Source organism: Rattus rattus, chromosome 8 (genome assembly GCF_011064425.1).
Source record: "Rattus rattus isolate New Zealand chromosome 8, Rrattus_CSIRO_v1, whole genome shotgun sequence".
Classification (NCBI taxonomy): Eukaryota; Metazoa; Chordata; class Mammalia; order Rodentia; family Muridae; genus Rattus; species Rattus rattus.
Genome location: NC_046161.1, coordinates 37,137,782 through 37,164,709, shown reverse-complemented (window position 1 = coordinate 37,164,709; position 26,928 = coordinate 37,137,782). Strand labels below are relative to the sequence as shown.

General features: G+C 45.0%; 1 protein-coding gene across 1 annotated transcript in view; it reads left to right on the top strand.

The window, feature by feature from the left end:
* Grik4 (glutamate ionotropic receptor kainate type subunit 4) overlaps positions 1 to 26,928 on the top strand; it is a 431,073-nt gene that overhangs the window by 372,503 nt on the left and 31,642 nt on the right. The window contains exon 14 of the mRNA XM_032911594.1: positions 6,376 to 6,489. Coding sequence (XP_032767485.1) covers positions 6,376 to 6,489 — 114 coding nt within the window. The remainder of the gene's footprint in view (positions 1 to 6,375; positions 6,490 to 26,928) is intronic.

Below are 26,928 nucleotides of genomic sequence, written 5' to 3'. Positions count from 1 at the left end.
TCTTGCGGGGTCCAAGGAGGGAGTGTAAGGGTCTCTCAATATAATCCTGCTAGTCCTGAAACTCACTTTGTAGACCAGGCTGGCCTTGGACACGAAGAGATCCACCTTCCTCTGCCTCCCAAGTGCTGGAATTCAAACTGTGCACCCAGCTCACAGGAAACTTCTCAAGAGAAAGCACAAAACCGGGAGACTTGAAGGTTCACTCATGTAATTCCAGCACCTAAGAGGCTGAGGCAGGAGGATTGTGAGTTCAGCCTGTGATACATAGTGATACATAAGCACTGTGCTTCATGTATGGGGTGTGCAATCTCCCTTAGCTCTAAAGGATCCCGAGTCAACCCTTATTATTGCTAAGCACTGTGCTTCATTCACAGGATGTGCAATCTCGCATAGCCTTAAAGGATTTCAAGTCGACTATTGTTATCTCACAGTAAAGTAAGAAGTAGGTATGAGGAAGTCGTGAGGGCTTCCTAAAGTCACGAGGCCAGGACAGCCAGGATTATATTGAGAGACCCTGTACACTCCCCCCACCAACCCTGCAAAAAAAAAAAGTCAGATAAAGCAAGACTCCCACCCACATCGTCCATCCTGCCAGCTCAGCCAGTATCCGGTCATTGTTCCCCTGAGCACATCTTGTACTCATCCAGTTACATAACCGACGTGAATATCCGGTCATCAGCCCCACCGTACCTCAGGACAGTGCTGAACTTGAACCCAGTTTACTGTGATGACACAAGCTTGTGGTTGCGGAAGAGAGGAATGGCCTCAAAGTCCCTTCCCTTCTGGATGTCACCAAGAATGTCAGCCCCTTTCTACACCCTTACTTAGCCTTGAATGAAGTGTTCCGTGCTCTTCAGAAGCAATCTACCTGGGAATGAGGGCTTCTGTGATACTTAGTACCATCTTGTTCTGAGCGGCACCTCCTCCCAGAGCCTTCCAGAGCTCAGAGATGCAATTACAAAGTTAAGCAAAGAGAAGGAACCCACGTGAGCAGCAGATACAGGCTGGGCTCAAAGAGGCATAGGGAGCTGGAGTGCAGGGGCACATGACTTCCTGGGGCAGAAGCTGAGATGTGTGTAAAAATGTCAGAGGGAAGAAATTTCTAGAAGCTGGCTCTGTAGAGTTGAGGGAATTTGTAAGGTGCTAGAGGTGGGACTGGGGGTTGGGCTGGGGCGGGACCAGGGGCAGGGCTGGGGGTGGGGTACACCATTTACTCTTACAGAGAGGTTCAGACAAGAATATGGGGAAGCCTACCTTCTAACTGGCATCTGTTTCCCCAGAGATTCCCGAAGATTGGGGTGATATGAGACCTGCAAGATCCCCCCTGACATGGGCCACGCAGGGAAGCACAAGGTCATTGTGAAAAGACATGAGGGCCTGAGTAGCCAGGGGCCTACTAGATAGCCTGCCACTCACTATGGGCTCAGATGTGTTTCCAAGGCCTCTTGAGTGGAGCTCTATCATCACGTTCAGCAGCAACCCATCACCAACCGTCACCCAACAACAGACGTGGACTGGGCCCATACTCGTCACAACCACCAATACTCTCTCACTGACCTTCCCTCTTCTGCAGAAAGTGGGTTCTGATTACCCCCACTTGACAGATGAGCACACTGAGGCCAAGAGAAGTGAAATGACTCATCCAAGGTCACCCAGCAAGAGAGTGACTGAGTCCAGACAGGCCTGCACCACACCAAAGGCTCAGCCAACACACGCTGGTGAAATGCAGCAGCACCCTCCAGTCTTCACAGCCTCTAGGGATTCTCCATGCGGTCATCTCTCTTGATTTGCACATTGTCTCCACAGGCAGACATTGAACCACAGCCACAAAGCCTGTCCAGAGAACAGTGAATGAGTCACAATGAGTTAGGGGTAGCCTACTGACTGTCCCCTCATCCGTGCCTCAGGGAAAGCCATACGTGGGGGATGCAGGCCAGAGCACTGGGAGGCCCCACTGGATGCAAGAGAGAGGATTTTGCACAAAGCGGGCAGTGGCTGTCTTAAGATGGCAGCCAAGGTAACTGTACCAGCTTTCTCTACTTGGGGTGACCAGGCTCTGCGGCTGCCAACAGATGTCCTCCTTATCAGGGAAGCCTAGGGGAAGACTGTGGGCTCAAGCAACCTGAGCACAGGGTCCTTACTAGAAATATGCTCTTCTCCCCACCTCCCCAGCCCAGGCCAAGATCCCCAGAGAAGTGTGGGCCAGCCTGGGGGCTTTGGGCTTTGAAAGCAAACAGGGGTCTGCTTCATGACCCCCGTTAACTTCCAAAGAGGCAAAGAGTGGGATGTTTTGGAAGTCACCTCTAGGCCAGCTCCTGCCTGGCCCTGCCTTGTAAATTCCACCAACATCCAGGAGATAAAAGGGGGCATCCCTCAGAGGCAGCATACAAAGGCCTTCAAAGAACGCTTTCAATCAAAACTAAGCAAAGGAGTAAGGCCTGGGCTCACAGGGATACGTTTAAACACCTTTGTGTGTGTGTTGCCCCCACCCCGTGGTGGATGTGTGTTCTCTTTTCCCTGTCTCTGATCTCAGCCTGACTCTTGGCCTGGTCTGTTTTCCCAACCCTAGGATGCCAGGGTCCGGCCTGAGCACCACAGTTTCCTTCCCGCCCTTTCCAGATTCCTGCAGTTGCTGCCCAGCCCGGGATTCGGACTGTGCCCTGGGCATGTTGTCCTCATGCATACTACACCATTCCATCCTGCCATCACCTCCTGGGGCAGAATGGGGACCAGTTAAGGGAAGTCACGTGACCTCAAGCAGGGCGGGGGGGAAACATGGGAAAGTCAGGAGCTCCCTGGTTGGACTCTTTCTCTTCACAGTTAGGAGGCCCATTCCAGTTAAGGGATTCTTGCCAGGATCACAACGGGGTTGGGGACCAGTTGTGACAAGATCCAGATCCCCCTCATGTCCCATCCACTGATCCCTCCCATGGGAGCATAGCCTTTCACCCCACCCCAAGGCCCCAGACAGGCAGCCAGGTGCCCACGTTCCCCCCACTCCCGCAGCCTCCAGCCTTAGACTCAGTAGCAGTCATACAGCCCCAGCCCCCTTGCTTGTTAGTGTGTCTTCATGGCACATTATCTCCTCATCTGAAGGCTGCTTTATAGCATAATGTCTTTTTAACTAAGGTAAAAGAAAATGAACACACATCTTTTGGAATAATCTGATCCCACGTGATCACGGCTGGCACCCCGGGGTGCACTGAAGCCAAGGTAGATAATTACTCTTCTATACTGAGTCAATTAAATATAAAAAACAGCCGCCACCAAACCTCTTGCCGGTTTCTCGTAGCTTGCTGCTGCTGCTGCTGCTTCCTTGCTCCCCAATGTAATCCAGCCTGAGGAGAAAGGAAGGAGAGGGGTGAGGCGTCAGATCAACCTGGCCAGCCAAAAGGCAGTTTTCTATGTGTGCTCCAATTTGGGGGAGAAATGGCCTGCGTGTGCCGGGAGCATACTGTCCCCACCTACACAGGTGGAGGGAAAAGGGACGTAGCCCATTTCCAGTGCTCTGTCCATATGGACATATGGATTGTTCTGGCATTCATAATGTCTTTGTTGGCCAACATGAATAAACTCGCAAAACGATTTCCAAATCGTTACCCAAAGTTTGCCCCTCTTACAGAAAAGCCTAGTGTAGAAAAGGGAAACCCGGGGTCATCGCAATTTACTTTGGTTAATTGATTTGGAGTTCTGGAAAAAAAGGAAATCACTAGAGAAAGGAACAGATGCTATGTTTACCCCTTGCCTGTTTTGTCAACTTAATCATTTTAAAAATTGTAATTAGTGTGTGTGTGTGTGTGTGTGTGTGTGTGTGTGTGTGTGCTTTATGATTATGCAGCAGTATGTGACAATGTGGGCACAAGAGAGGACACTGGTGTCTTATTGTATCATTCTCTCCTTATTGCTTTGAGAAAGGGTCTCTCACTGAACTGGAAACTTAAGTTTTGGCTCAGTGAGCTCTTGGCATCCATGTCTCCTCCACCCACACCTATGCTAGGGTTACAGGCTTGCTGGCTTTTTTCTGTAGATGCTATGGATTTAAATCTAGGTAGGTCCTTACACTCGTGCAGCAATCTCTCTCTCTCTCTCTCTCTCTCTCTCTCTCTCTCTCTCTCTGTGTGTCTGTGTGTGTGTGTGTGTGTGTGTGTGTGTCTGTGCTTGGAGGTGAGGTAGAGATCAATTTCAAGTCATTCCTCAAGAACTGTTAGGCACCTTGATATTTTGAGGCAGGGTCCCTAATTAGTTTGGAGTTCACCAATTAGGCTAAGCTGGCCAGCTAGTAAGCACCAGGGACATAACATACAAGGACATAGCTACAGGCACACTGAGATGATGAGTGGGCATCTTTACTAACAAAGTTTTAAGCATGAATATGGGGATCCAACTCAGATCAGCATGCTTGCACAGCAAGCACTTGCACAGCAAGCACTTGGTCGGTCCAGCCATCTCCCCAGCCCCTTGTCCCAATGTTTACTTCCATTGCTCTATTCTAATTATTTCAATTCGTGCTCCTCCCTTAGGTCTCAGCTAGGGCTGTACCCCTGTTCTACAGCGTAACCGCACCCACGGGTGTAACGTTGCCCTCACAGGCCTCTGAGGCTGCCTGTTCTGCATTCGGTTCACCAGCTGAACTCAAGTCAGGGTCACTGACAGGCTGAGGTTCTTAAAGTCCCAGGCAAGCCTCTGAAGAGTCCCTCCCCCCAGACAGAGATACTGACAATCTACTAATCAAACCCTACTCTGTCACCCAAGGGCTGATTCACTTGGTGGTAGTCACTTTCACAGAAACATGGAACGAGCCACTCACTTCCCCCCTCTTCATTAAAACACTTGTTCAGCTGCACTCCAGTTTCTCTGAAGGACGGCTCTACTTGATTGGGTGTAAGTTTGCTAACCTGTGCTAGGGCATGCATTGAGGACGGGAGACCAGCAGGAGGATGTGAAAAGTGAAATGATGGATTTACTCTTCCTGAGTCACATTAGCCTCTGAATTAGATACTGTCCATTGCTCTGGCCTAGCAACGACTTAAATGGGAGAGATTTGATTTGGTTCACAGTTCAGAGAACACAATCCATCAAGGTGATGTGGATGTGGTAGCAGGTGCCTCTGACCATGGCATGCACCAGAAGCTGAGAGAGACAGAGACAGACAGACAGACAGACAGATAAAGACAGAGACAGAGACACAGACAGACAGTGTATGTCCCTGGACGCCAAACTATAATCCATAAGCTCCACCATTTGGGCCTTATCTTCTAGTTAGGTTCCAAAGGTTCTAAAAGGTTCTGCAACCTCCCTAAACCACTAGAGACCCCATGTTCAAACACAGGAGGCCATGGCGGGGATAGTCACATCCAAAGTGTAACAGTGTCCTACTTTATTTTTTTTCCTTTTTTTTTTTTTTTTTTTTTTTTTGGAGCTGGGGACCGAACTAGGGCCTTGCGCTTGCTAGGCAAGCGCTCTACCACTGAGCTAAATCCCCAACCCCAGTGTCCTACTTTCTTTGCAATGGTTTGGCGGTCATCAAATGTGTGTGCACATACATGCATGCTCTGGGTACCCAAGCCCACTCAGGACTATTGGCCTTGTGGACACTTCTCTTTTCTTCCCATTTTTTGATGAAATATTTGAAATACATTGCCTAGGTGATGAAACCTGACTCTTAACTATTTGCTTTTAAATATTAAAATATAGGTTAGAATCAGTTGCTAGGAATATAGAATCCTAACTACAGCCACAAAGAATCTGACCCTGGGCTCTGGGAAGATTCAGGAGTTCACATTTTAATTGGTTCAATGGGTGGTGTGGATAGATATAAGTGACCCCGGAGGCTGTATTTTGAACATTACACTAGAGAATTGCTGTGAAGAACTGAATACTCTCTTCACTGTACATCTTGGTTTGTGGTTGAGATTATGGAAGCCTAGGTAAATTGACTGACTGAGCTTGATCAGGTCTTCTTTACTTAGGCAGAGAACAGGCTAGAACCTGGCTTTGGGCTTCCCCACGGCCCCAGGTACTGGCTTGTAGACAATAGGAAAGGGCTTCTTTTCATTGGGATGGATTTAAATTGGATCCAAGGAAGAACTTCTGACAGAAAAGAATATTGAGGAAGTTTGCCCAGAAGGTGTTCTTCCCTGGAACGTTTGGAAATTGTATCTGAACAGTCTGATTGTGTTCTCCCATTGTAAATTATCTATGAATTCAGAGGGGTCTACCAGTAAGAAAACATGGATCACAACTTCCACATGCGCCCTTCTGAGAGCGATGATTTAGTCCTGACAGAGCCAAGAAGCCTGACCAGAATGACACCTTCCCAGCAGGGACAGCCTCTGGTCCTACCTCCTCTGATAGTTTCTCTCTGTGTCCTTTCAGAAAGCAGATCTGGCTGTGGCGGGCCTCACCATCACAGCTGAACGTGAGAAAGTGATTGATTTCTCCAAGCCGTTCATGACGCTGGGAATTAGTATTCTTTACAGAGTTCATATGGTAAGAGACTTATTTTACAAGCATTTATGCCATTAAAGTTATTTGCATGCAAACACCGAGTTATATGGTAATAATGGATAACTCACAGAAATATTTAGATTTCGAGACATAAATGCGAAAGCACTGGGCTATTTTTTCCCCCTCCATCAGCTGCAGGAACTTACAAACAGAAGAGATAGAAAAGTCCCATTTGGGAGATTTCCAGACAAGATGGCTTCTGTCTCTAAATAGGGATGACCAAGAGTGCCACTTAGTACATAGTGTGTTAGTGACTTGCCTCGTTATGCTCTTCCAGGAGGTAGGGACCAGAGCCAGCATGCTCAGGGCTCCTCTGCCTCCAGGGTCCAGTGTATTCACTCTGGACATTATAAGAGTGTGGGACTGTGGGCTTTGCCCTCTCTTGCTTATTAGTTCTGGAGAATACGTCTATATCTGCCAAAACTGGCTGTTTACATCCCTTGTTTGCTTGCTTTCACTGTTTTAAGGATTTTTTTTTTCTGGACATGAAAAGCATCAAAATGAATACATACGAGCGCAACAGTAGTCAGCCAAAGATGGACATGACATCTGAATGTCTTGCCTGTGGAAAGAACAGGAAAGAGTCACTCTGGCCGTGGGCCATCAATCAAATGGACCATCACTCTGTGGCCGGCCAATAATGGGAACTTCCTTGCTTCCATTATTAGACCAGAAGATTCTTCACCTAAACTACCTCTAGGTGTATGGCTGTCATATAGATTTCCCTGTATTCTAGTCACTTTCAGTGGTCATAATTTAACTGTCACACATTCTCCAGGATGTGATGTGACACCATGAGTCACTATGACAATGGCTTTTCGTTTATTGAGTACCTCTGTGTCCCAGTCACTGTGAGGTAGATTCTAGTGTGGGAATGAATTGTGTCTCTTTTGAAATACGTGCTGAAATCCTAAGCCCCAGTACCTGAATGTGTGCCTTACCCATTGGAAAGAGAGTCCTTTCCAATATTATGAAGAGTTAAGATAAAGTCTAGCAGGACTGTCCACAAGTCCTCCAGCCTGGATCTTGGGGGAGGAGAAGCCGCCAAGTGTCTTTGTAGCTTCATCCTGTCTCACAGAGATGCTGCCTTGGAGGAGAAACAACAGTTTGCCAGTGGACCTATCCTTCTTACATGTAAATCTGAATGCCCCTGGGAATCAAAGAGGGCCTTTGTAGCTATTCTGTCCTTCTACAGGACAGAAGTGTCTGTGCTGCAGAGCATGTCCAGCAGGCTTGACTAATCACAGATATGCTGTTTCTGCTGGGCTACCTGGGAGAGATGGCCAGAAGAAGAGATAAGAGCTGAGGAGTTAAGATCTACAGACAGAGACAGGGCAGTGAGGACTCCATTAGAATCAAACAGGGAATGGCTCTGTGCCATGTGGAGAAAAGAGTCTATGGTCCTTCAAAACCATGTCCTCCCTTGTCCTGTTGTGATGAGAGCTCCCACTTACTGAGAGCGACTACATCCCAGACACTTGCAGGTACCTGTGATGTGGACTCTGGTTTGGTGTTGAATTGTGTCCTCTTCCAAGTACACATTGAAGAACCAAATCCAAAAAACCAAACATGACCTCATTGGGAAACAAAGTTCTTGCCAGTGTAATAAAGAGGTAAGGTAAAGTCAGACTGGATTTGGATAGTTCCTTGGCCAATAACTAGCCAGTGTCTTGCATTAAAAAAAAAAAAAAAAAAAAAAGAATTTGGCTGGATGAGGTGGGACATGTTTTAATCCCAGCAGAAGAGAGTCAGAGACCTTTCTGTGAGTTCAAGCCCAGTCCTTTCTACTCAGCAAATTCTAGACCAGTCAAACTTACCTAGTAAGTGTTGTATTTTTAAAAGTCAAGGATATGTTTTATAGAGCACTGTGGTTTGGTGTGGTGGAAGGCGTACCTCAGTGGGCCCATACTGAAGCTTCTCTCTCCCCTGAGATGCCAGCCATCTAGTATAGAATAGAATTTATTTAGGGACATGGGAAGGGGAGTTGAGAAGTGAGTAGAAGTAGAGAAAGAGAGAGAACAGAAAAGGAGAGAGAGAGAGAGAGAGAGAGAGAGAGAGAGAGAGAGGAAGGAGGAGGAGGAGGAGGAGGAGGGAGAAGGAGGAGGAGGAGAAGAAGGAGGAGGAGGAAGAGGGGGAAGGGGAAAGGGAGAGGGAGGGGGAGAGGGAGAGAAGAGGCTGACCAGGAACATTTGGAGAGAGAGGGGAAGGGGGGAAGGGGAGAGAAAGAGAAGGGAATCAGGGAGACAGGGAGAGTGAGGGGGGTTAGAGAGTCAGAGAGAGTAAGAGAGGGGGAGAGGACACACAGTTCCTTTTATAGCAAGCCAGGCTTACCTGGCTGTTGCTAGGTAACTAACTGTTGGGCGGAGCGTAAGACTTTGCTTTAAGATAATTTTTTTGAGGGGTGGGGGTTTTGGACACAGATACACAGGGGAGAAGGCCATGAGGAATCAAACACAGAAGCCGCAGGCAGGCATCTCCATGCCAACAAGCATCAGCGATCACCAGCAACACACAGGTTAGGAGAGATGAGAACCTTCTCCCAGGGGCTTCAGAGAAAGCCAGGTTCTGCTGTCACTTCAATGGGCCTTCTATCCTCAATAACTGGGAGATGACACATTTCTGTCATTGTAAGCCTCTCGGTTGTGGACTCTGCCTTGGCCATCCCAGGAAACTAACACAGTTGGGCTGTGCTTATTTTAGAAATGAGGACATAGCTATGATCAGTTTGAAAAGTAGGTCGAGGGCACATGCTAGGAATTCATACATGCTAATCGCATGTTAATAAGGGCACATGCTAGGAATTCATACATGCTAGTTGCATGTTAATAAGCCAGAGAACAAGGTGTGAGTTCAGCCTTTGCTCTCTTTAGGTAGCTAGCCAAACACCGGTACCTGTGTGGTCTTTGGTAACTTCCTGCAGGGTACACTCAGCCTTTCCCGTTGGGTCCTCTAAGGGAAAGTGGATGGGTACTAAAACCCCATCTCCCAGAACAGAAAACCAAACTCATGCTTAGAGCTATCTCGGGGAAAGGCTTGAGCTCCAGGCCTCTCACTCCAGGGTGGGGATCTTGACTTCCAGCAAGCCCCATGTCTTTAGTTTCCTCTCCCCTCTCTCTCTTGACCTCCAAGAGGACTTCCACAAGAAATGGAGACATACACCCTTTCTCCATACTACCATGCTCTGGCCAGCTATAGAAACACAGTCAGGCTATGGCCTTGACTTCCCAATTAATACTGAAGGAGCTAAAACATGACGGTGACTGTTGACCTGAGGCTGGAGGTACACAACCCCAGCTGTTTCCACCCTCTGGTACACACGGCTGGATGCTCAGCACAGGGCATCACAGTATCAGATAGTAACTCTGTCCAGTACTGCCCCTTAGTCACCAATCCTGTGGACATTCTCAATGAGATTATCAAGTATTTTCTATCACCAAACTCACAAATCTGCAGCTGTGTTAGTCCCTTGTAATACTTCTTGGGAAATTAATTCTTGTATGTCAACTTGCAAGACTATAGCTTCTCCAGATGTGTGACCCACCATTAGTCCACGTGTCTTTTAAGAAACGTCTTTTAGAATCATGATACTGTCTGTAATTAATTGTCTAGAACTCTTTGCCATAAAGACGCCCCCTTCTAACCTTTGCCTTTGAATCCACTCAGCTTCTCCCCATGTATCTATAACCAAATTCCCCATTTTATAAGGACTGTTACATGGGTCACCTTAATCCAGTATGATTTTATCTCAACTCTACATAACATTGGCAAGGGCTCATATTTTCAAATGATGTTGCATAGTCGCATATACAAGTCATGGGAGTTAGGATTTCAACACTATTTTGAGAGGGTTATAAGCCAACCCCAAGAATGTAAGATGGCCTCCTTTAATTAGTTTAATGTCATAAGAAAAAAGGAGGCTTTCTAAAGAAAGAATTCTGCCCCAGGCCAAGGCAGAGATGTGCAAGATTCTAGCCTGTTGATCGTTTGGACTTAAAAACTCCTACAGTTATATGAGCTAATCCTTAAAATCTATCTAAATATGACAGATAGGCAGATGAATGGATGGGTGGATAGATAGATAGATGATAGATAGATAGATAGATAGATAGATAGATAGATAGATGATAGATAATAGACAGATAAATAGATACATTCATACACTCACATGATAAGTAGATGGATAGATTGTTTAGTCAAAGTTCTATTGCTGTGAAGAGACACCATGACCATGGAGACTTTTATAAAGGGAAATATTTAATTGGGGCTGGCTTACTGTTTAGTCCATTGACATCATGGCAGGAAGCATGGTGACATACAAGCAGACATGGTACTGGAGAGGTCGCTATGAGTTCTACAGCCAGATAGGCAAGAAGCATGGACAGAGCAAGACCATGGGCTTAGTTGGGCTTCTGAAACCCTGAGGGTCACCTTCAGTGACGTGCTTCCTCCAACAAGGTCACACCTCCTAATCTCTGTTAAGTAATGCCACTCCCTAATGGCCAACCATTAAATAGATGAGACTATGGGGGCGGGGCATTTCTATTCAAACCACATCAAAAACATACAGAAAATTGATATTTAGATGATAGGTAAGTAGATAGGTAGACAGACAGATAAAGGACTTATAAATGATATGATATATGATATGATATAGCTATAGAAATACATACATATGTATATACCTATGTCTCCCATCGTTTCTGTTTCTCTGGAGAACCCTAGCTGACCAGTTCAGTCTGTCAGACTGGTCCAGAATTCCTCCTCTCTCCAGCCCTACCTTGGAGGCTCTAGTATGCCACACAGCTGCTCAGAACTAATTTATAATGAGGCCAAACTGAGGGAAAAACGAGTTCTGGCACAAACTAGTTACACTGAGCAGACCTGACAGTTTATGCATTTATTCAACAAATATTTACCGAGTACATTCTGTGTGTGAGGCACTATGCTTAGAAAGTTCCAGAAACTCAATTGGTGACAGAACATTCCTAAATTGGCTGGGGCTGAGGAGAGTTAGTAAGAATGTACGCAGCTGGTGGGAGAGATACCTTACCGCCTGGTCAGGTGGGCACTCCTGAGGCTGCAGAGCGGTAGAGACCACCAACACTGCCCACCCCTGCCCACATCCCTGACCCAAGAGGAAACTGTACAAGGCCTCTGGGTTCCTGTGGGGAGGGCCCAGGAGCAACAGGGCCCCTGCCTGAGACACCGCCCGGATCCTGAAGAAACAGACCGGAGGAAAATACCGGAGGCCATCTGGAACCCTGGTGCGGAGGCTCCCGGAAGAGCGGGCGCAGATCTTCCCGGTCGCTGCCACGGGAGAGCCCGTGGGCAGAACCCCATGGCGAACTCGAGCCTCAGGGCCACAGGTAAGACTAACTTATCTGCTGCAAGTGACTTGCCTGGTAAACTCAAGGCACAGGTCCACAGGAACAGCTGAAGACCTGTAAAAGGAAAAAAACTTCTACGCCGAAAGCAGAACACTCTGTCCCCATAACTGACTGAAAGAGAGGAAAACAGGTCTACAGCACTCCTGACACACAGGCCTATAGGACAGTTTAGCCACTGTCAGAAATAGCAGAACAAAGTAACACTAGAGATAATTTGATGGCGAGAGGCAAGCGCAGGAACCAAGCAACAGAAACCAAGACTACATGGCACCATCGACCCCAATTCTCCCCATCAAAACAAACATGGAATATCCAAACACACCAGAAAAGCAAGATCTAGATTCAAAATTATATTTGATCATGATGCTGGAGAACTTCAAGAAAGACATGATGAACTCCTTAGAGAACAAGTAGAAGCCTACAGAGAGGAATGTAAAAATGCATGAAAATTCCAGGAAAACATAAATAAACAAGTAGAAGCCCATACAGAGAGACACAAAAATCCCTGAAAAGAATTAAAGGAAAACACAATCAAACAGTGGAAGGAATTAAAAATGGAAATAGAAGCAATCAAGAAAGAACACATGGAAACAACCCTGGATATAGAAAACCTAAAGAAGAGACAAGGAGCTGTAGATACAAGCTTTACCAACAGAATACAAGAGATGGAAGAGAGAATCTCAGGAGCAGAAGATTCCATAGAAATCATTGACTCAACTGTCAAAGATAATGTAAAGCGAAAAAAGCTACTGGTCCAAAACATACAGGAAATCCAGGACTCAATGAGAAGATCAAACCTAAGGATAATAGGTATAGAAGAGAGTGAAGACTCCCAGCTCAAAGGACCAGTACATATCTTCAACAAAATCATAGAAGAAAACTTCCCTAACCTAAAAAAAGAGATACCCATAGGCATACAAGAAGCCTACAGAACTCCAAATAGATTGGACCAGAAAAGAAACACCTCCCGTCACATAATAGTCAAAACACCAAACGCACAAAATAAGGAAAGAATATTAAAAGCAGTAAGGGAAAAAGGTCAAGTAACATATAAAGGCAGACCTATCAGAATCACACCAGACTTTTCGCCAGAAACTATGAAGGCAAGAAGATCCTGGACTGATGTCATACAGACCCTAAGAACACAAATGCCAGCCCAGGCTACTGTATCCTGCAAAACTCTCAATTAACATAGATGGAGAAACCAAGATATTCCATGACAAAACCAAATTTACACAATATCTTTCTACAAATCCAGCACTACAAAGGATAATAAATGGTAAAGCCCAACATAAGGAGGCAAGCTATACCCAAGAAGAGGCAAAAACTAATCGTTTTGGCAACAAAACAAAGAGAAGAAAAGCACACAAACATAACACATCCACGTATGAATATAACAGGAAGCAATAATCACTATTCCTTAATATCTCTCAACATCAATGGCCTCAACTCCCCAATAAAAAGACATAGATTAACAAACTGGATACGCAACGAGGACCCTGCATTCTGCTGCCTACAGGAAACACACCTCAGAGACAAAGACAGACACTACCTCAGAGTGAAAGGCTGGAAAACAACTTTCCAGGCAAATGGTCGGAAGAAGCAAGCTGGAGTAGCCATTCTAATATCAAATAAAGTCAATTTTCAACTAAAAGTCATCAAAAAAGATAAGGAAGGACACTTTATATTTATCAAAGGAAAAATCCACCAAGATGAACTCTCAATCCTAAATATCTATGCCCCAAATACAAGGGCACCTACATACGTAAAAGAAACCTTACTAAAGCTCAAAACACACATTGCACCTCACACAATAATAGTAGGAGACTTCAACACCCCACTCTCATCAATGGACAGATCATGGAAACAGAAATTAAACAGAGACGTAGACAGACTAAGAGAAGTCATGAGCCAAATGGACTTAACGGATATTTATAGAACGTTCTACCCTAATACAAAAGGATATACCTTCTTCTCAGCTCCTCATGGTACTTTCTCCAAAATTGACCATATAATTGGTCAAAAAACAGGCCTCAACAGGTACAGAAAGATAGAAATAATCCCATCGTGCTATCGGACCACCACGGCCTAAAGCTGGTCTTCAATAACAATAAGGGAAGAATGCCCACATATACGTGGAAATTGAACAATGCTCTACTCAATGATAACCTGGTCAAGGAAGAAATAAAAGAAAGAAATTAAAAACTTTTTAGAATTTAATGAAAATGAAGGTACAACATACCCAAACTTATGGGACCACGATGAAAGCTGTGCTAAGAGGAAAACTCATAGCGCTAAGTGCCTGCAGAAAGAAACAGGAAAGAGCATATGTCAGCAGCTTGACAGCACACCTAAAAAGCTCTAGAACAAAAAAAACAAGCAAATACACCCAGGGAGGAGTAGAAGGCAGGAAATAATCAAACTCAGAGCCCGAAAATCAACCAAGTAGAAACAAAAAGGACCATAGAAAGAATCAACAGAACCAAAAGTTGGTTCTTTGAGAAAATCAACAAGATAGATAAACCCTTAGCCAGACTAACGAGAGGACACAGAGAGTGTGTCCAAATTAACAAAATCAGAAATGAAAAGGAGACATAACTACAGATTCAGAGGAAATTCAAAATATCATCAGATCTTACTATAAAAGCCTATACTCAACAAAACTTGAAAATCTGCAGGAAATGGACAATTTCCTAGACAGATACCAGGTACCGAAGTTAAATCAGGAACAGATAAACCAGTTAAACAACCCCATAACTCCTAAGGAAATAGAAGCAGTCATTAAAGGACTCCCAACCAAAAAGAGCCCAGGTCCAGACAGGTTTAGTGCAGAATTCTATCAGACCTTCATAGAAGACCTCATACCAATATTACCCAAACTATTCCACAAAATTGAAACAGATGGAGCACTACCGAATTCCTTCTATGAAGCCACAATTACTCTTATACCTAAACCACACAAAGACCCAACAAAGAAAGAGAACTTCAGACCAATTTCCCTTATGAACATCGACGCAAAAATACTCAACAAAATTCTTGCAAACCGAATCCAAGAGCACATCAAAACAATCATCCACCATGATCAAGTAGGCTTCATCCCAGGCATGCAGGGATGGTTTAATATACGGAAAACCATCAACGTGATCCATTATATAAACAAACTGAAAGAACAAAACCACATGATCATTTCATTAGATGCTGAGAAAGCATTTGACAAAATTCAACACCCCTTCATGATAAAAGTCCTGGAAAGAATAGGAATCCAAGGCCCATACCTAAACATAGTAAAAGCCATATACAGCAAACCAGTGGCTAACATTAAACTAAATGGAAGAAACTTGAAACAATCCCACTAAAATCAGGGACTAACAAGGCTGCCCTCTCTCTCCCTACTTATTCAATATAGTTCTTGAAGTTCTAGCCAGAGCAATCAGACAACAAAAAGGAGGTCAAGGGATACAGATCGGAAAAGAAGAAGTCAAAATATCACTATTTGCAGATGATATGATAGTATATTTAAGTGATCCCAAAAGTTCCACCAGAGAACTACTAAAGCTGATAAACAACTTCAGCAAAGTGGCTGGGTATAAAATTAACTCAAATAAATCAGTAGCCTTCCTCTACACAAAAGAAACAAGCCGAGAAAGAAATTAGGGAAACGACACCCTTCATAATAGACCCAAATAATATAAAAGTACCTCGGTGTGACTTTAACCAAGCAAGTAAAAGATTTGTACAACAAGAACTTCAAGACTCTGAAGAAAGAAATTGAAGAAGACCTCAGAAGATGGAAAAGATCTCCCATGCTCATGGATTGGCAGGATTAATATAGTAAAAATGGCCATTCTGCCAAAAGCGATCTACAGATTCAATGCAATCCCCATCAAAATACCAATCCAATTCTTCAAAGAGTTAGACAGAACAATTTGCAAATTCATCTGGAATAACAAAAAACCCAGGATAGCTAAAACTATGCTCAACAATAAAAGGACTTCTGGGGGAATCGCTATCCCTGAACTCAAGCAGTATTACAGAGCAATTGTAATAAAAACTGCATGGTATTGGTACAGAGACAGACAGATAGACCAATGGAATAGAATTGAAGACCCAGAAATGAACCCACACACCTATGGTCACTTGATTTTGACAAAGGAGCCAAATCCATCAATGGAAAAAAAGATAGCATTTTCAGCAAATGGTGCTGGTTCAACTGGAGGTCAACATGTAGAAGAATGCAGATCGATCCATGCTTATCACCCTGTACAAAGCTTAAGTCCAAGTGGATCAAGGACCTCCACATCAAACCAGACACACTCAAACTAATAGAAGAAAAACTAGGGAAGCATCTGGAACACATGGGCACTGGAAAAAATTTCCTGAACAAAACACCAATGGCTTATGCTCTAAGATCAAGAATCGACAAATGGGATCTCATAAAACTACAAAGCTTCTGTAAGGCAAAGGACACTGTGGTCAGGACAAAACGGCAACCAACAGATTGGGAAAAGATCTTTACCAATCCTACAACAGATAGAGGCCTTATATCCAAAATATACAAAGAACTCAAAAAGTTAGACCGCAGGGAGACAAATAACCCTATTAAAAAATGGGGTTCAGAGCTAAACAAAGAATTCACAGCTGAGGAATGCCGAATGGCTGAAAACACCTAAAAAATGTTCAACATCTTTAATCATCAGGAAATGCAAATCAAAACAACCCTGAGATTTCACCTCACACCAGTGAGAATGGCTAAGATCAAAAACTCAGGTGACAGCAAATGCTGGCGAGGATCGGAGAAAAGGAACACTCCTCCATTGTTGGTGGGGTTGCAGACTGGTACAACCATTCTGGAAATCAGTCTGGAGGTTTCTCAGAAAATTGGACATTGAACTGCCTGAGGATCCAGCTATACCTCTCTTGGGCATATACCCAAAAGATGCCCCAACATATAAAAAAGACACGTGCTCCACTATGTTCATCGCAGCCTTATTTATAATAGCCAGAAGCTGGAAAGAACCCAGATGCCGTTCAACAGAGGAATGGATACAGAAAATGTGGTACATCTACACAATGGAATATTACTCAGCTATCAAAAACAACGACTTTATGAAATTTGTAGGCAAATGGCTGGAACTGGAAAATATCATCCTGAGTGAGCTAACCCAATCACAGAAAGACATACATGGTATGCACTCATTGATAAGTGGCTATTAGCCCAAATGCTTGAATTACCCTAGTGGCCTAGAACAAATGAAACTCAAGACGGATGATCAAAATGTGAAGGCTTCACTCCTTCTTTAAAAGGGGAACAAGAATACCCGTGGCAGGGAAGAGAGAGGCAAAGATTAAAACAGAGACTGAAGGAACACCCATTCAGAGCCTGCCCCACATGTGGCCCATACATATAGAGCCACCCAATTAGACAAGATGGATGAAGCAAAGAAGTGCAGACCGACAGGAGCCGGATGTAGATCGAACCTGAGAGACACAGCCAGAATACAGCAAATACAGAGGCGAATGCCAGCAGCAAACCACTGAACTGAGAACGGGACCCCCGTTGAAGGAATCAGAGAATGAACTGGAAGAGCTTGAAGGGGCTTGAGACTCCATATGTACAACAATGCCAAGCAACCAGAGCTTCCAGGGACTAAGCCACTACCTAAAGACTATACATGGACTGACCCTGGACTCTGACCTCATAGGTAGCAATGAATATCCTAGTAAGAGCACCAGTGGAAGGAGAAGCCCTGGGTCCTGCTAAGACTGAACCCCCCAGTGAACTAGACTGTCGGGGGGGGGGCGGCAATGGGGGGAGGGTGGGGAGGGGAACACCCAAAAGGAAGGGGGGGGGGGAAGGGGATGTTTGCAAATGTACATAAGAAATACTCAAGTTAATAAAAAAAAAAAAAAAAAAAAAAAAAAAAAAAAAAAAGTTGTATCAGGATGCTACAAATCTCTGCCAGGCGAAGGCTGCCACCGAGCCTCATAGAAACCTACACAGAGATGCTGCCTTCAAGATAATAATGCCAATGTGAGGAAATTAAGCTTAGATAATGGGTGTTTACTGGTTTGTGGATTTTCTCTGATTGATGGTTATCTTTGAGCAAAAATATGGCTAATTTGTTCTCATTTATAATCTATAATGATCTAGAATCTCCTTTTTTCCCCATGTCTATAAGGTCACCTGACTAATGAGTAATTGTTACCAAAAGGTGAGCATCCGCCTGCAGTCAAATCTGTATGCAAACATTAGAGCACTTCACTTGGTGTAAATGCCTAGTCAAGAATGGTTTTTATTCATTTTTTGAAACAAAACCATGAAATTTGTATGTACTTGTGGGGTGCCTTGTATTACATGTATACATTGCATAGTGTAATCCCAGTTAAGCACAACTGCGAAAGCCTCCAGAGAATTGTCAAAATGGGCTCGGTGGGCACAGTGCTTGATGTGTGGGCTTAAGGACCTGAGTTCAGATCCCCTCGGACCCATGAGAGACCTGTGTAATGGAGTCATCTGTGTGGTTTGAATTAGAATGCTTCCTAAGGCTCATATTTTTAATGCTTAGTCACCAGAGAGTAGGACAGTTTGAGAAAGATTAGGTGGCATGGCTTTGTGGAAAGAGGATTGTCACTGGGAGTGGGATTTGAGGTTTAAAAAGCCCAAGCCAGTTTGGCGTCTCTTTCTCTGCCTGCTGCCTGTGCAGTGTGTAAAACTCTCAGCTACTGTTCCAACACTCTGCCTGTCTCCTTCCCACCATGATGAGAATGGACTAACCCATGAAACTGTAAGCAAGCTCCCAGTGAAATGCTTCCTTTCCTGACAGTTGTCATGGTCATGGTGTCTCTTCAACAGCCACGGAACACTTACTAAGATAGCATCTGCATCCCAGTGCCTTGGAGATGGAAACAGGTAGACTATTGGGGTCTCATGGGCTAGCCAGTCTGGTTGAAACAAAGAGCTCCAGGACCAATGAGAGACTGTCCCCAAAACAAGCTGGAGTGTGCTAAAAGAAGACATAAATAGCAGCATCTGGCCTCCACACGTGCATGCATGGAAACACATACACACCACACATACTATACAACACACACTACACACAGCACACATACACAATACAGACACATCACACATACACACTACACACACACACACACACACACTATACAAAACACACACCGCACACATCAAAGATTATCAGAAACAATTTATGAATTTCCAACACTTTTCAGGTTGTTTCCCACATAGGTCATTAAACATCCATTATGGGATATTCTCCTCATTCCTAACATCACCAAATAATGTTTCTGTTCAGCCGTCTCTAAGACCAAAATAAGAGCATCCCCTGCTAATTGACAAGCCAGCTAAGGAGTTTTTCTTAGTTATGTTTACTGCTGACCCTTGGAACTCTTCATTCCTAGCACCCAAGCCACCATGATGTCTCCTGATGTTTCTAGTGCCTCTCCATCACCTTGACTAAAAGCTCTGTTTTCATCCTTCCCCTCCACTCCATGTCCTTGCCCTCTTCTCTATGCCACTCTCACCCTGGACTCCTCTCTGAACTGCAGCAGCGGATACATCTCACACATGGCTACTCCCCTCCACCTGGATGGCTAATAGATAACCCACAAACTGTTCAAGACAGTAGGACAGGGCTTCCTTTCAATAGGATGGGTTTAAGCTAGCTCTAAGGAAAAACTTCCTGACGTAGAAGACTATTAGCAAGCCTGGTCAGAGCATCTGTTGCCCTGGGGTATTTGGAGACTGAATCTGAATAGTCTCATTCAACAAGCTGGTTCCTCTTCCTCTGTCTCATCTCAGATAATAGCACCTCCATTCAGTGACCTGAGCTGACTCCCCTCCCCTAACAGTTCTCAAACTCTAGGTAATCTCCATTTTTTCTGCTTCTCTCTAGCCTCAGCTGCTGTAACTACAGTAGCTTAGAGTCTCCTCAATAGGAAGGTGTCTCCTATTCTCTTACTATTGAAACCAAAGACCACAGTCATCATCAGTATTCACTAAGAAATACTGGATTCAAGCCTGGTTGCCTGCAGTTGATGCTGGATCAGACAGTTATTAACTACACATCACATGCACCTCAGTTGCTTCATCTGTAGAAATAAATGACTGACTTGCCATGTGCAGATTAAATGAGAGCATGCATGCAGTGCTCTCAGAGTGTCTGCTGCATGCACAAGGAAATGGTCACTATCATGTGTACTAAATACAGGGGAATTGCTCCTCACTTCATTCCACGCCTCATGCTGCATCCTGAGAGTTGATTGCTTGATCATTTGACAAATTTAATCATATTAACCTCACACTCCAGATCATTGACCAGCTGCCCAAACTCCTAGCATAGTGTGCATTACAATAGCCTCCCCTCACCTCATCTAGGTTCACATTCATCCTCTCTCTTCTCAACAACTCAACAAAACCATCACTGCCCTTCTATACCCAGCTCAAATGTCAGATGGTCTCTCCCACCTGACCTCCTCTCTTCTCCAATGGCTGTTATCTATTATACACTTTCTTGATGCATTCAAGTATTCTTTCCCATCTCTACTTAACAAGACCCCAGTATGTGGTACATTAAGGGAAAAAAATACTGTTTTGCCAGATTAGAATTTTAGATATGACTTGATTTGGAAAATGTGGTGATTCTAAACATATAGTATTACTTGGCAGACATGAAAATAAAAGTGGGAAGGAGAGGGAAGAATGAAGACTATATCCAGTGACCCTGTGGTCAGTGAGCACTATCCTCTCAGTAAGACAACACTGAGCCCCAAAAACCCAGTTTGTGCTAGGGAGGTCCAGTATGCCAGTATGCATTTTTTTTTTAAATTTCTGTTTTGATCCCAATTGATCTTAAGAATAGAAATGAAGTAAGGACAGACATTTTAGGCAGCCTGCCGTATCATCCATTCGGGCAGGGCCATACCTGCCACCTGAAGTTATTGTTCTCTGCGGCAATGTCTGCACACCCTACGTGCAGCACAGCATCTGTATTCGTTACTTTTCTTCCTGCTGTGACAGAGTCCCTGACAAAGCAACTAAGAAGGGAAAGGAGGGATTATTTCGGCTTCTAGTTTGAGAGTACAGTCGATAACGTCAGGGCAAACCTGGCAGAAGAAATGTGAGACTGCTCATCTCATTGTATTCGCAGTCAAGGAGCAGAGAGGGATGGATGCTGGTACCCTTCCTTCTGTCTCTCCTATTATCATCCAGATGATGAGTGCATTCCTATTAGCATCTGAGAGGATGCTGCCCATACTCAGAGTAGGGCTTCCCTCCTTGGCTAAGCTCCTCTAGACATGCCCTCACAGACATCTGCAGAGCTGTGTCTCATAGCGGGATTCCAAATCTAGTCAAGTTGCTAGTGAAGAATCACCATCACAGCATCCACACGAGAAAGCGTCAGGGATCCTTGCCTGGGACCAGATGGGATTCTAAGCCATGCACTCATGGTTAGACCTTTAGAATCTGGGGTGGCCTTGAAGCTTCAAAGATTGTAGTCATGTGACAGGATCTGAATGGAGTTCAAGGCTTATGAGTCCCCTGGCAAATTAACGTGTTTTTCTTTAATGAGAAGTTCAGTGTTTAGTCTAGTAGTCTATCTCCAAGGGGATTTTGTTTTCAAGAATTGTAAGGTATTGATGCGCACTGTGAATCCTCAACTATGTGTAAGAAGAGGAGAGAACAGCCTGTGGGGGAAAAAACATATTTGACAGAGAATATCTTGTGGTTTTCTGTCTTTTTTCTTTCCTCCCTGCTGCAACAATTTACCTCATGATGTTTTTGCTCAGACTAATATTAAAGTAAGTTTGTATTCCTCAAGCATTCCCTGTCTGTTATAGTAAGGTATTATTGGAATGTGCCAGAACTCAACCTGGGATTCACCATTTGGCCCATTTAACCCCCAAATGGGTAAATCTCATTTAAATAATTTCATGTTGGCTTCTTCAGGGAGGTTGGATTGATGTCTAAGATATAGCATGTTGACACACAGCTTTTGATTTATGAGATGCTTCCACACAGGTTCTGGTTGAGTGCAGCACTGCCAGGGACAGGTGAGATGGTTTTTAGCGTGTGGATCCGGAGATTGGAACCCTGTAAGCCTGATCCTGAGTGCTGTTGCCAGCGCTGAAGCCAAGTTTCCTGTCTCCAAGTCCCAAATACTGTCAATTACTCATCCCACACTGTAGTTTGTCTATCCGTCCCTTGTAAAGGTCGTGCATAGATTAGGTGCTCGTTCAAGGCTCTTTCCTATCTGAGGATTCAATCTGGGAGATCTGTGAAGCCGTACAAGGTCGCCAGCCAGCCTGAGTGCCTGATACTCCTTGGATAGGGAAGCTCCATGGTTTTTTCCTTTTCTTTGCTCTCAGCTAGAGTCTTTTCTCTCAAGAACAAATTAATAAAAGAAAAGGGACTAATCAGAATGACAATGGCATCCATGGGCTCATATGTTTGAATACTTGGTTGTCATCTAGTAGAACTGTTTGGGAAGGATTAGGGGCACGGCCTTGTTGGAGTAGATGTGTCATTGGAGGTGGGATCGAGGTTTTAAAGGCTCAGTCTCCTCTCTCTCTCTCTCTCTCTCTCTCTCTCTCTCTCTCTCTCTCTCCTCCTCCCCCTCCCCTTCCCCTCCCCCTTCCCCCCCCCCCCCCCCCCCTCTCTCTCCCTCCCTCTCCCTCTCTCCCCTCTGCCTGCAGATCAGGTTATAAAGATCTCAGCTACCCACCACGATGATCATGGACTAACCCTCTGAAACTATAATCAACTAAGTGCCTCCTTTTATAAGAGTTACCTTGCTTGTGGTATCCCTTCACAGCAACAGGGCAGTAATGAAGACAGGCAGTGATTAAAGAGTGTGAGAGAGAAATAAATGCCAACACAGAGTTAGTGCCTGGAACTTGCTGGATGTGTCATCTGTTTTCCAGGATGGTCTGTTTTGCCTCAGCAAGTCTGTCTAGGAACACGCAGAATAGCTCTAAGCCAGTCAGCGAGTCACTTCTAACTTAACAGTCTGTTCTAAGGAGGTAAAAAATGAATCGTGTCTAAGTCCCTAAAGCTGAGTAACTTGACAGCATGGTCCACCAATAGAAATATGGATCCCTGGATAGTCATACTAACATTGGCTATACATGCACAGAGCACATCTCCCTCAGGAGCTCAGGTTGTTGTATCAGCATTGTTTTAGTAACAATCCCATTCATCCTTCATGTGCATCCTGGTGTTTTGCTTTTATGGAAGAAGAACAAAAAGATACCCAGAGATGCTGAGTGGCTTGCCTAGGACTGACCACTCAGTGAGTCAAGGTCAATGCTAGGATGGGAACCTGGGTGTCTCCAAGCCTGATCTACAAGCAGAGAAGTAAGAATAGGTATGTCCATGTATGAGATATGCTGACAACCAACTATCTGTGTGTTTTGTGAGGGGGGAGGAAGCTGCTTGCTTACTTCATCTTCCTGGGCTTAAAAGCAGAGTGCATGCCAGGCTTCACTATACAAGACACCTACTGCAGATTAACCACATGAGCTTTTACACTCATATATAACTTCCTCTCCTGGGCTGAGTTACAGATAAGCTATTTCCTTCCATTTTCAACCTTAATGGATGTGTTATTGACCACCGACCATTCCTGGCAGTTGACTAACAAGAAACTATTTTGTCAACTGCTCTTACACTCTGTAGACACTCAAAAGTACCCAGAACACATGGCATGGGTCATATGACAACCCTTGGTCAGTGACATGCTGGGGAGATGGGCCACAGGGAAGAGAGTTGACGTCACTGGTGCCATGTGTAGGGAAATGACGTCCGAAGCACAGTGCCCTTCCACCGTTCCAAGAGCAGCTGCCTCCTGTCTGCTTCATTCTTTGGGACAGCTGAAGTGTACATAGTCCTAAGGATTACGATCAGAGGCAGGCATAATGACACATGACTATAAGCCCAGCATTCATGAGGCAGAGACAAGAGGATCATGTTTGAAGTCAGCTTGACCTACACAGTGAATTCAAGTCCAGCCGAGACTACTTGTCTCCGTTAGCAAAACAATGGAATAGCAACAACAAATAGACCACTGGCTTCTGAGATCCCTTCTTTCAGGATGAAGGCTGGGTTGCCCTAACTGCTTCCCTTGAGAACCCTGGAGAGCCCTTCTGATGCATGTGCTGCAACCGCAGGACCTTGAAACATTAGGAAGAGTGGTTATGACCAGATGACTGTCTCCTCCCTCAAGTATCTTCATCCTATGTCATTATGGGACAGAAAGTAGCACTGCTGGTCCACAAGGGGGCGGTGTCAGTATGAAAGGAAGACCCCTCTTCTATCACACACCATCCTTTCTTTGATTCCTGTCTGTCATTAGGTAGAGAGAGTGTGTGGGACATGGACACACACACACACACACACACACACACACACACATACACACACAGGCACACACACACTACTTACTATATCTTCAATCTTCAAAATAACCCTACACAGTCAGATTTATTGTTACCCCCGAGTTACAAAGAGTATATAGATACCCAGGGGTTAAGTAGCTTGCTCCTCATGGTTGAGCTTGTATCTAACTAGAAACCCAGCATACACCTGGACTCTCTGACTCCCGAGTCAGCATTTTTGTTTACCACTTATTCTGTGTTGTCTGGCTCTGGTGTCCTCGTGTATTTGGCTCCAGACTTCAGGAAAGGAAATTCTTTCTTTCCATAATATCATTTTCCAACACATAGAAATCTGAATTAATAGATGTTTAAGAATTACTGACATATTTGATCCACTGACATGATTCAATTCAAACAACCTCCACAAACCAGGACCATGGGCTAGTTGGTGACCAATCCTTTAGAGCTCTCTTATCACTAAAGATGCCAACTTGGGTGGGGTCAGATTGAAGCACTGTCCAAAAGCCAGGGCAACAACTTCTAATTTTCAGTCTCACCAGCAGGACGTGGCCTGTCCTTGACCTCCATGGCACGGATTTACGACTATGGCTGTTTGGAGAGAGATGGATACATAAAGCATTACTTATCTACATTCAAAATGGTTGCCTTCACCTAAAGGCACTGGCCACACCTGCTGTCAGCAGCTATATTGATTGTATAAGTCATACAAATGTTTATAAAACAACAGAGTCACAATAAGTGATGGCGACGATAGATAAATAACATTCATGAGTACTTTAAGTGGGTGGGATCAGTAAATCTGGATTCTCTTGGCACCGGGTAGAAGGCCTGGGATTAATTAGGGAGTTTATTGGAGCAAGTTGCAAACATTAGGAGTCGAACAAGACTTGGTACAGCTGCCATGAGAATGGAGGGCACAGCATGCCAGTGGCACAGCTTGATGAGTGATTACCAGGGAAATTGAAGCCATCACCAATGATCTGAGTGAGACACGGCTTCCCTGGGCCCCCGTTCTTCCGTCTGTCAGCATGGAAACTTGGCTATTGAGATCAAGAGCACGTAGTGCGGTACCAAGTTTCTCAGAAGAATCGCTGCCACCGCCACGCATCTTTTGGGTTTAGTAGAAACTGGTATTTTGAAAAAATATGCCTATAATTCGTTCCAAGTCCCGGGGACTAGGGTGTTCCTTGGGAAGGATGCAACCCCAAGCATCCACATAGGGAAAATGGTTGCCCTTCAGAATCTTCCAAGGAGCATGCTTGCTTTGCTCATCTCAACACTGTGGCTTAGCCTAAACCCAGACCCAGATCTCCAGTAACTGCCCAGACCTCACTCTTCTGGCTGGTGTCAGTCAATCATTGGTGAAATCAGAGGCTGCCTTGCCAGTGTGACAGACAGCTTTCTAGTGAGGCTATGTCTACATCTTGATTCTTGTTTGTGTGATGTCCCGCATCATATAACCCAAGTCTCTAGGAGTTTTTCTCACAGCTCTGTATCATTTCTTATCAACCCAAACCAAATATGGCAGCTTTAAATAGTGCTGCCGTCTTCCTCAGGCTCACCGCTTGTGATAAAATCGGGTATAGATTTCTGACATGGAACATCTAATGGGGCTTCAGATTCAGAAGGCAGCAATGAAAGATGTTTCCTGTCCCTGGCTGTCTCGCACTTGAAAGACACAGAATAAAACAGTTTTAACAGGTCATATAGGACTCCTGCATGTTTATCTAGAGGCAGTCTGGAGCCAAGAGGGGACCTGAGAGTGAACCAAGCTGGTGGTGTGCAGTAGGAGCATAGGCAAGATGGTCTTCTTTGAGTTCTGCATCGCCCGTGTGCATTCTTCCCGCTCTGCATCTTTCTGCGTCTGCCACTGACTGACTGCTAGGGTGATGAATAAGACAGTCAGCCTGTGTAGACATTAGACTGAGCAACCAGGGACCCAGAGTCTGCTGCCCCTGAACCCCTTGTTTCTTGTTAGAGGATTTATGTAATGATGGGAGGAAACACACCCGTGATCTGGTCTCTGCCCTGTCCTCCTCCTCCTCCTCCTCCTCCTCCTCCTCTTCCTCCTCCTCCTCTCTTCCTCCTCCTCCTCCTCTGCTCTTCCTCCTCCTCTTCCTCCTCTTCCTCCTCCTCCTCTTCCTCCTCTTCTTCTTCCTCTTCCTCCTTCTCCTCCTCCTCCTGCTCCTCCTCCTCCTCCTGATGCTGCTCCTCCTCCTCCTGCTGCTCCTCCCCCTCTTCCTTTCCCTCAGTTACTGGCCTTTGCCTCGTATTCAGGCTCATTTTCCCAACCAGCCTGTTGGAATCGAGCGTTCGGTGAACACCAACCATTCATGTACTGTGAGGAAATACACTTGGATTTCCCCTGGCCTGTGCTATACAGGGGAAGAAAATGATTTTCATCAAAGCCTCCTAAGAGGATCTGGTCACATTGATGAAAGACGGCAGGTCCCAAGAATGACTGCCTATAACAGGGCAAGTGGTAAAGCATCTCTGTGTCCCTTTTGTGCCAGGGGAAAGTGAAATTCTTCCCTAGGGCATTGAGGATGTTCCTCCTGGTTCTCTGAGAGGAGATGAGAAGCCACCCAGAAAAGCTGGAATAAGGCTATGCAGGCACTGT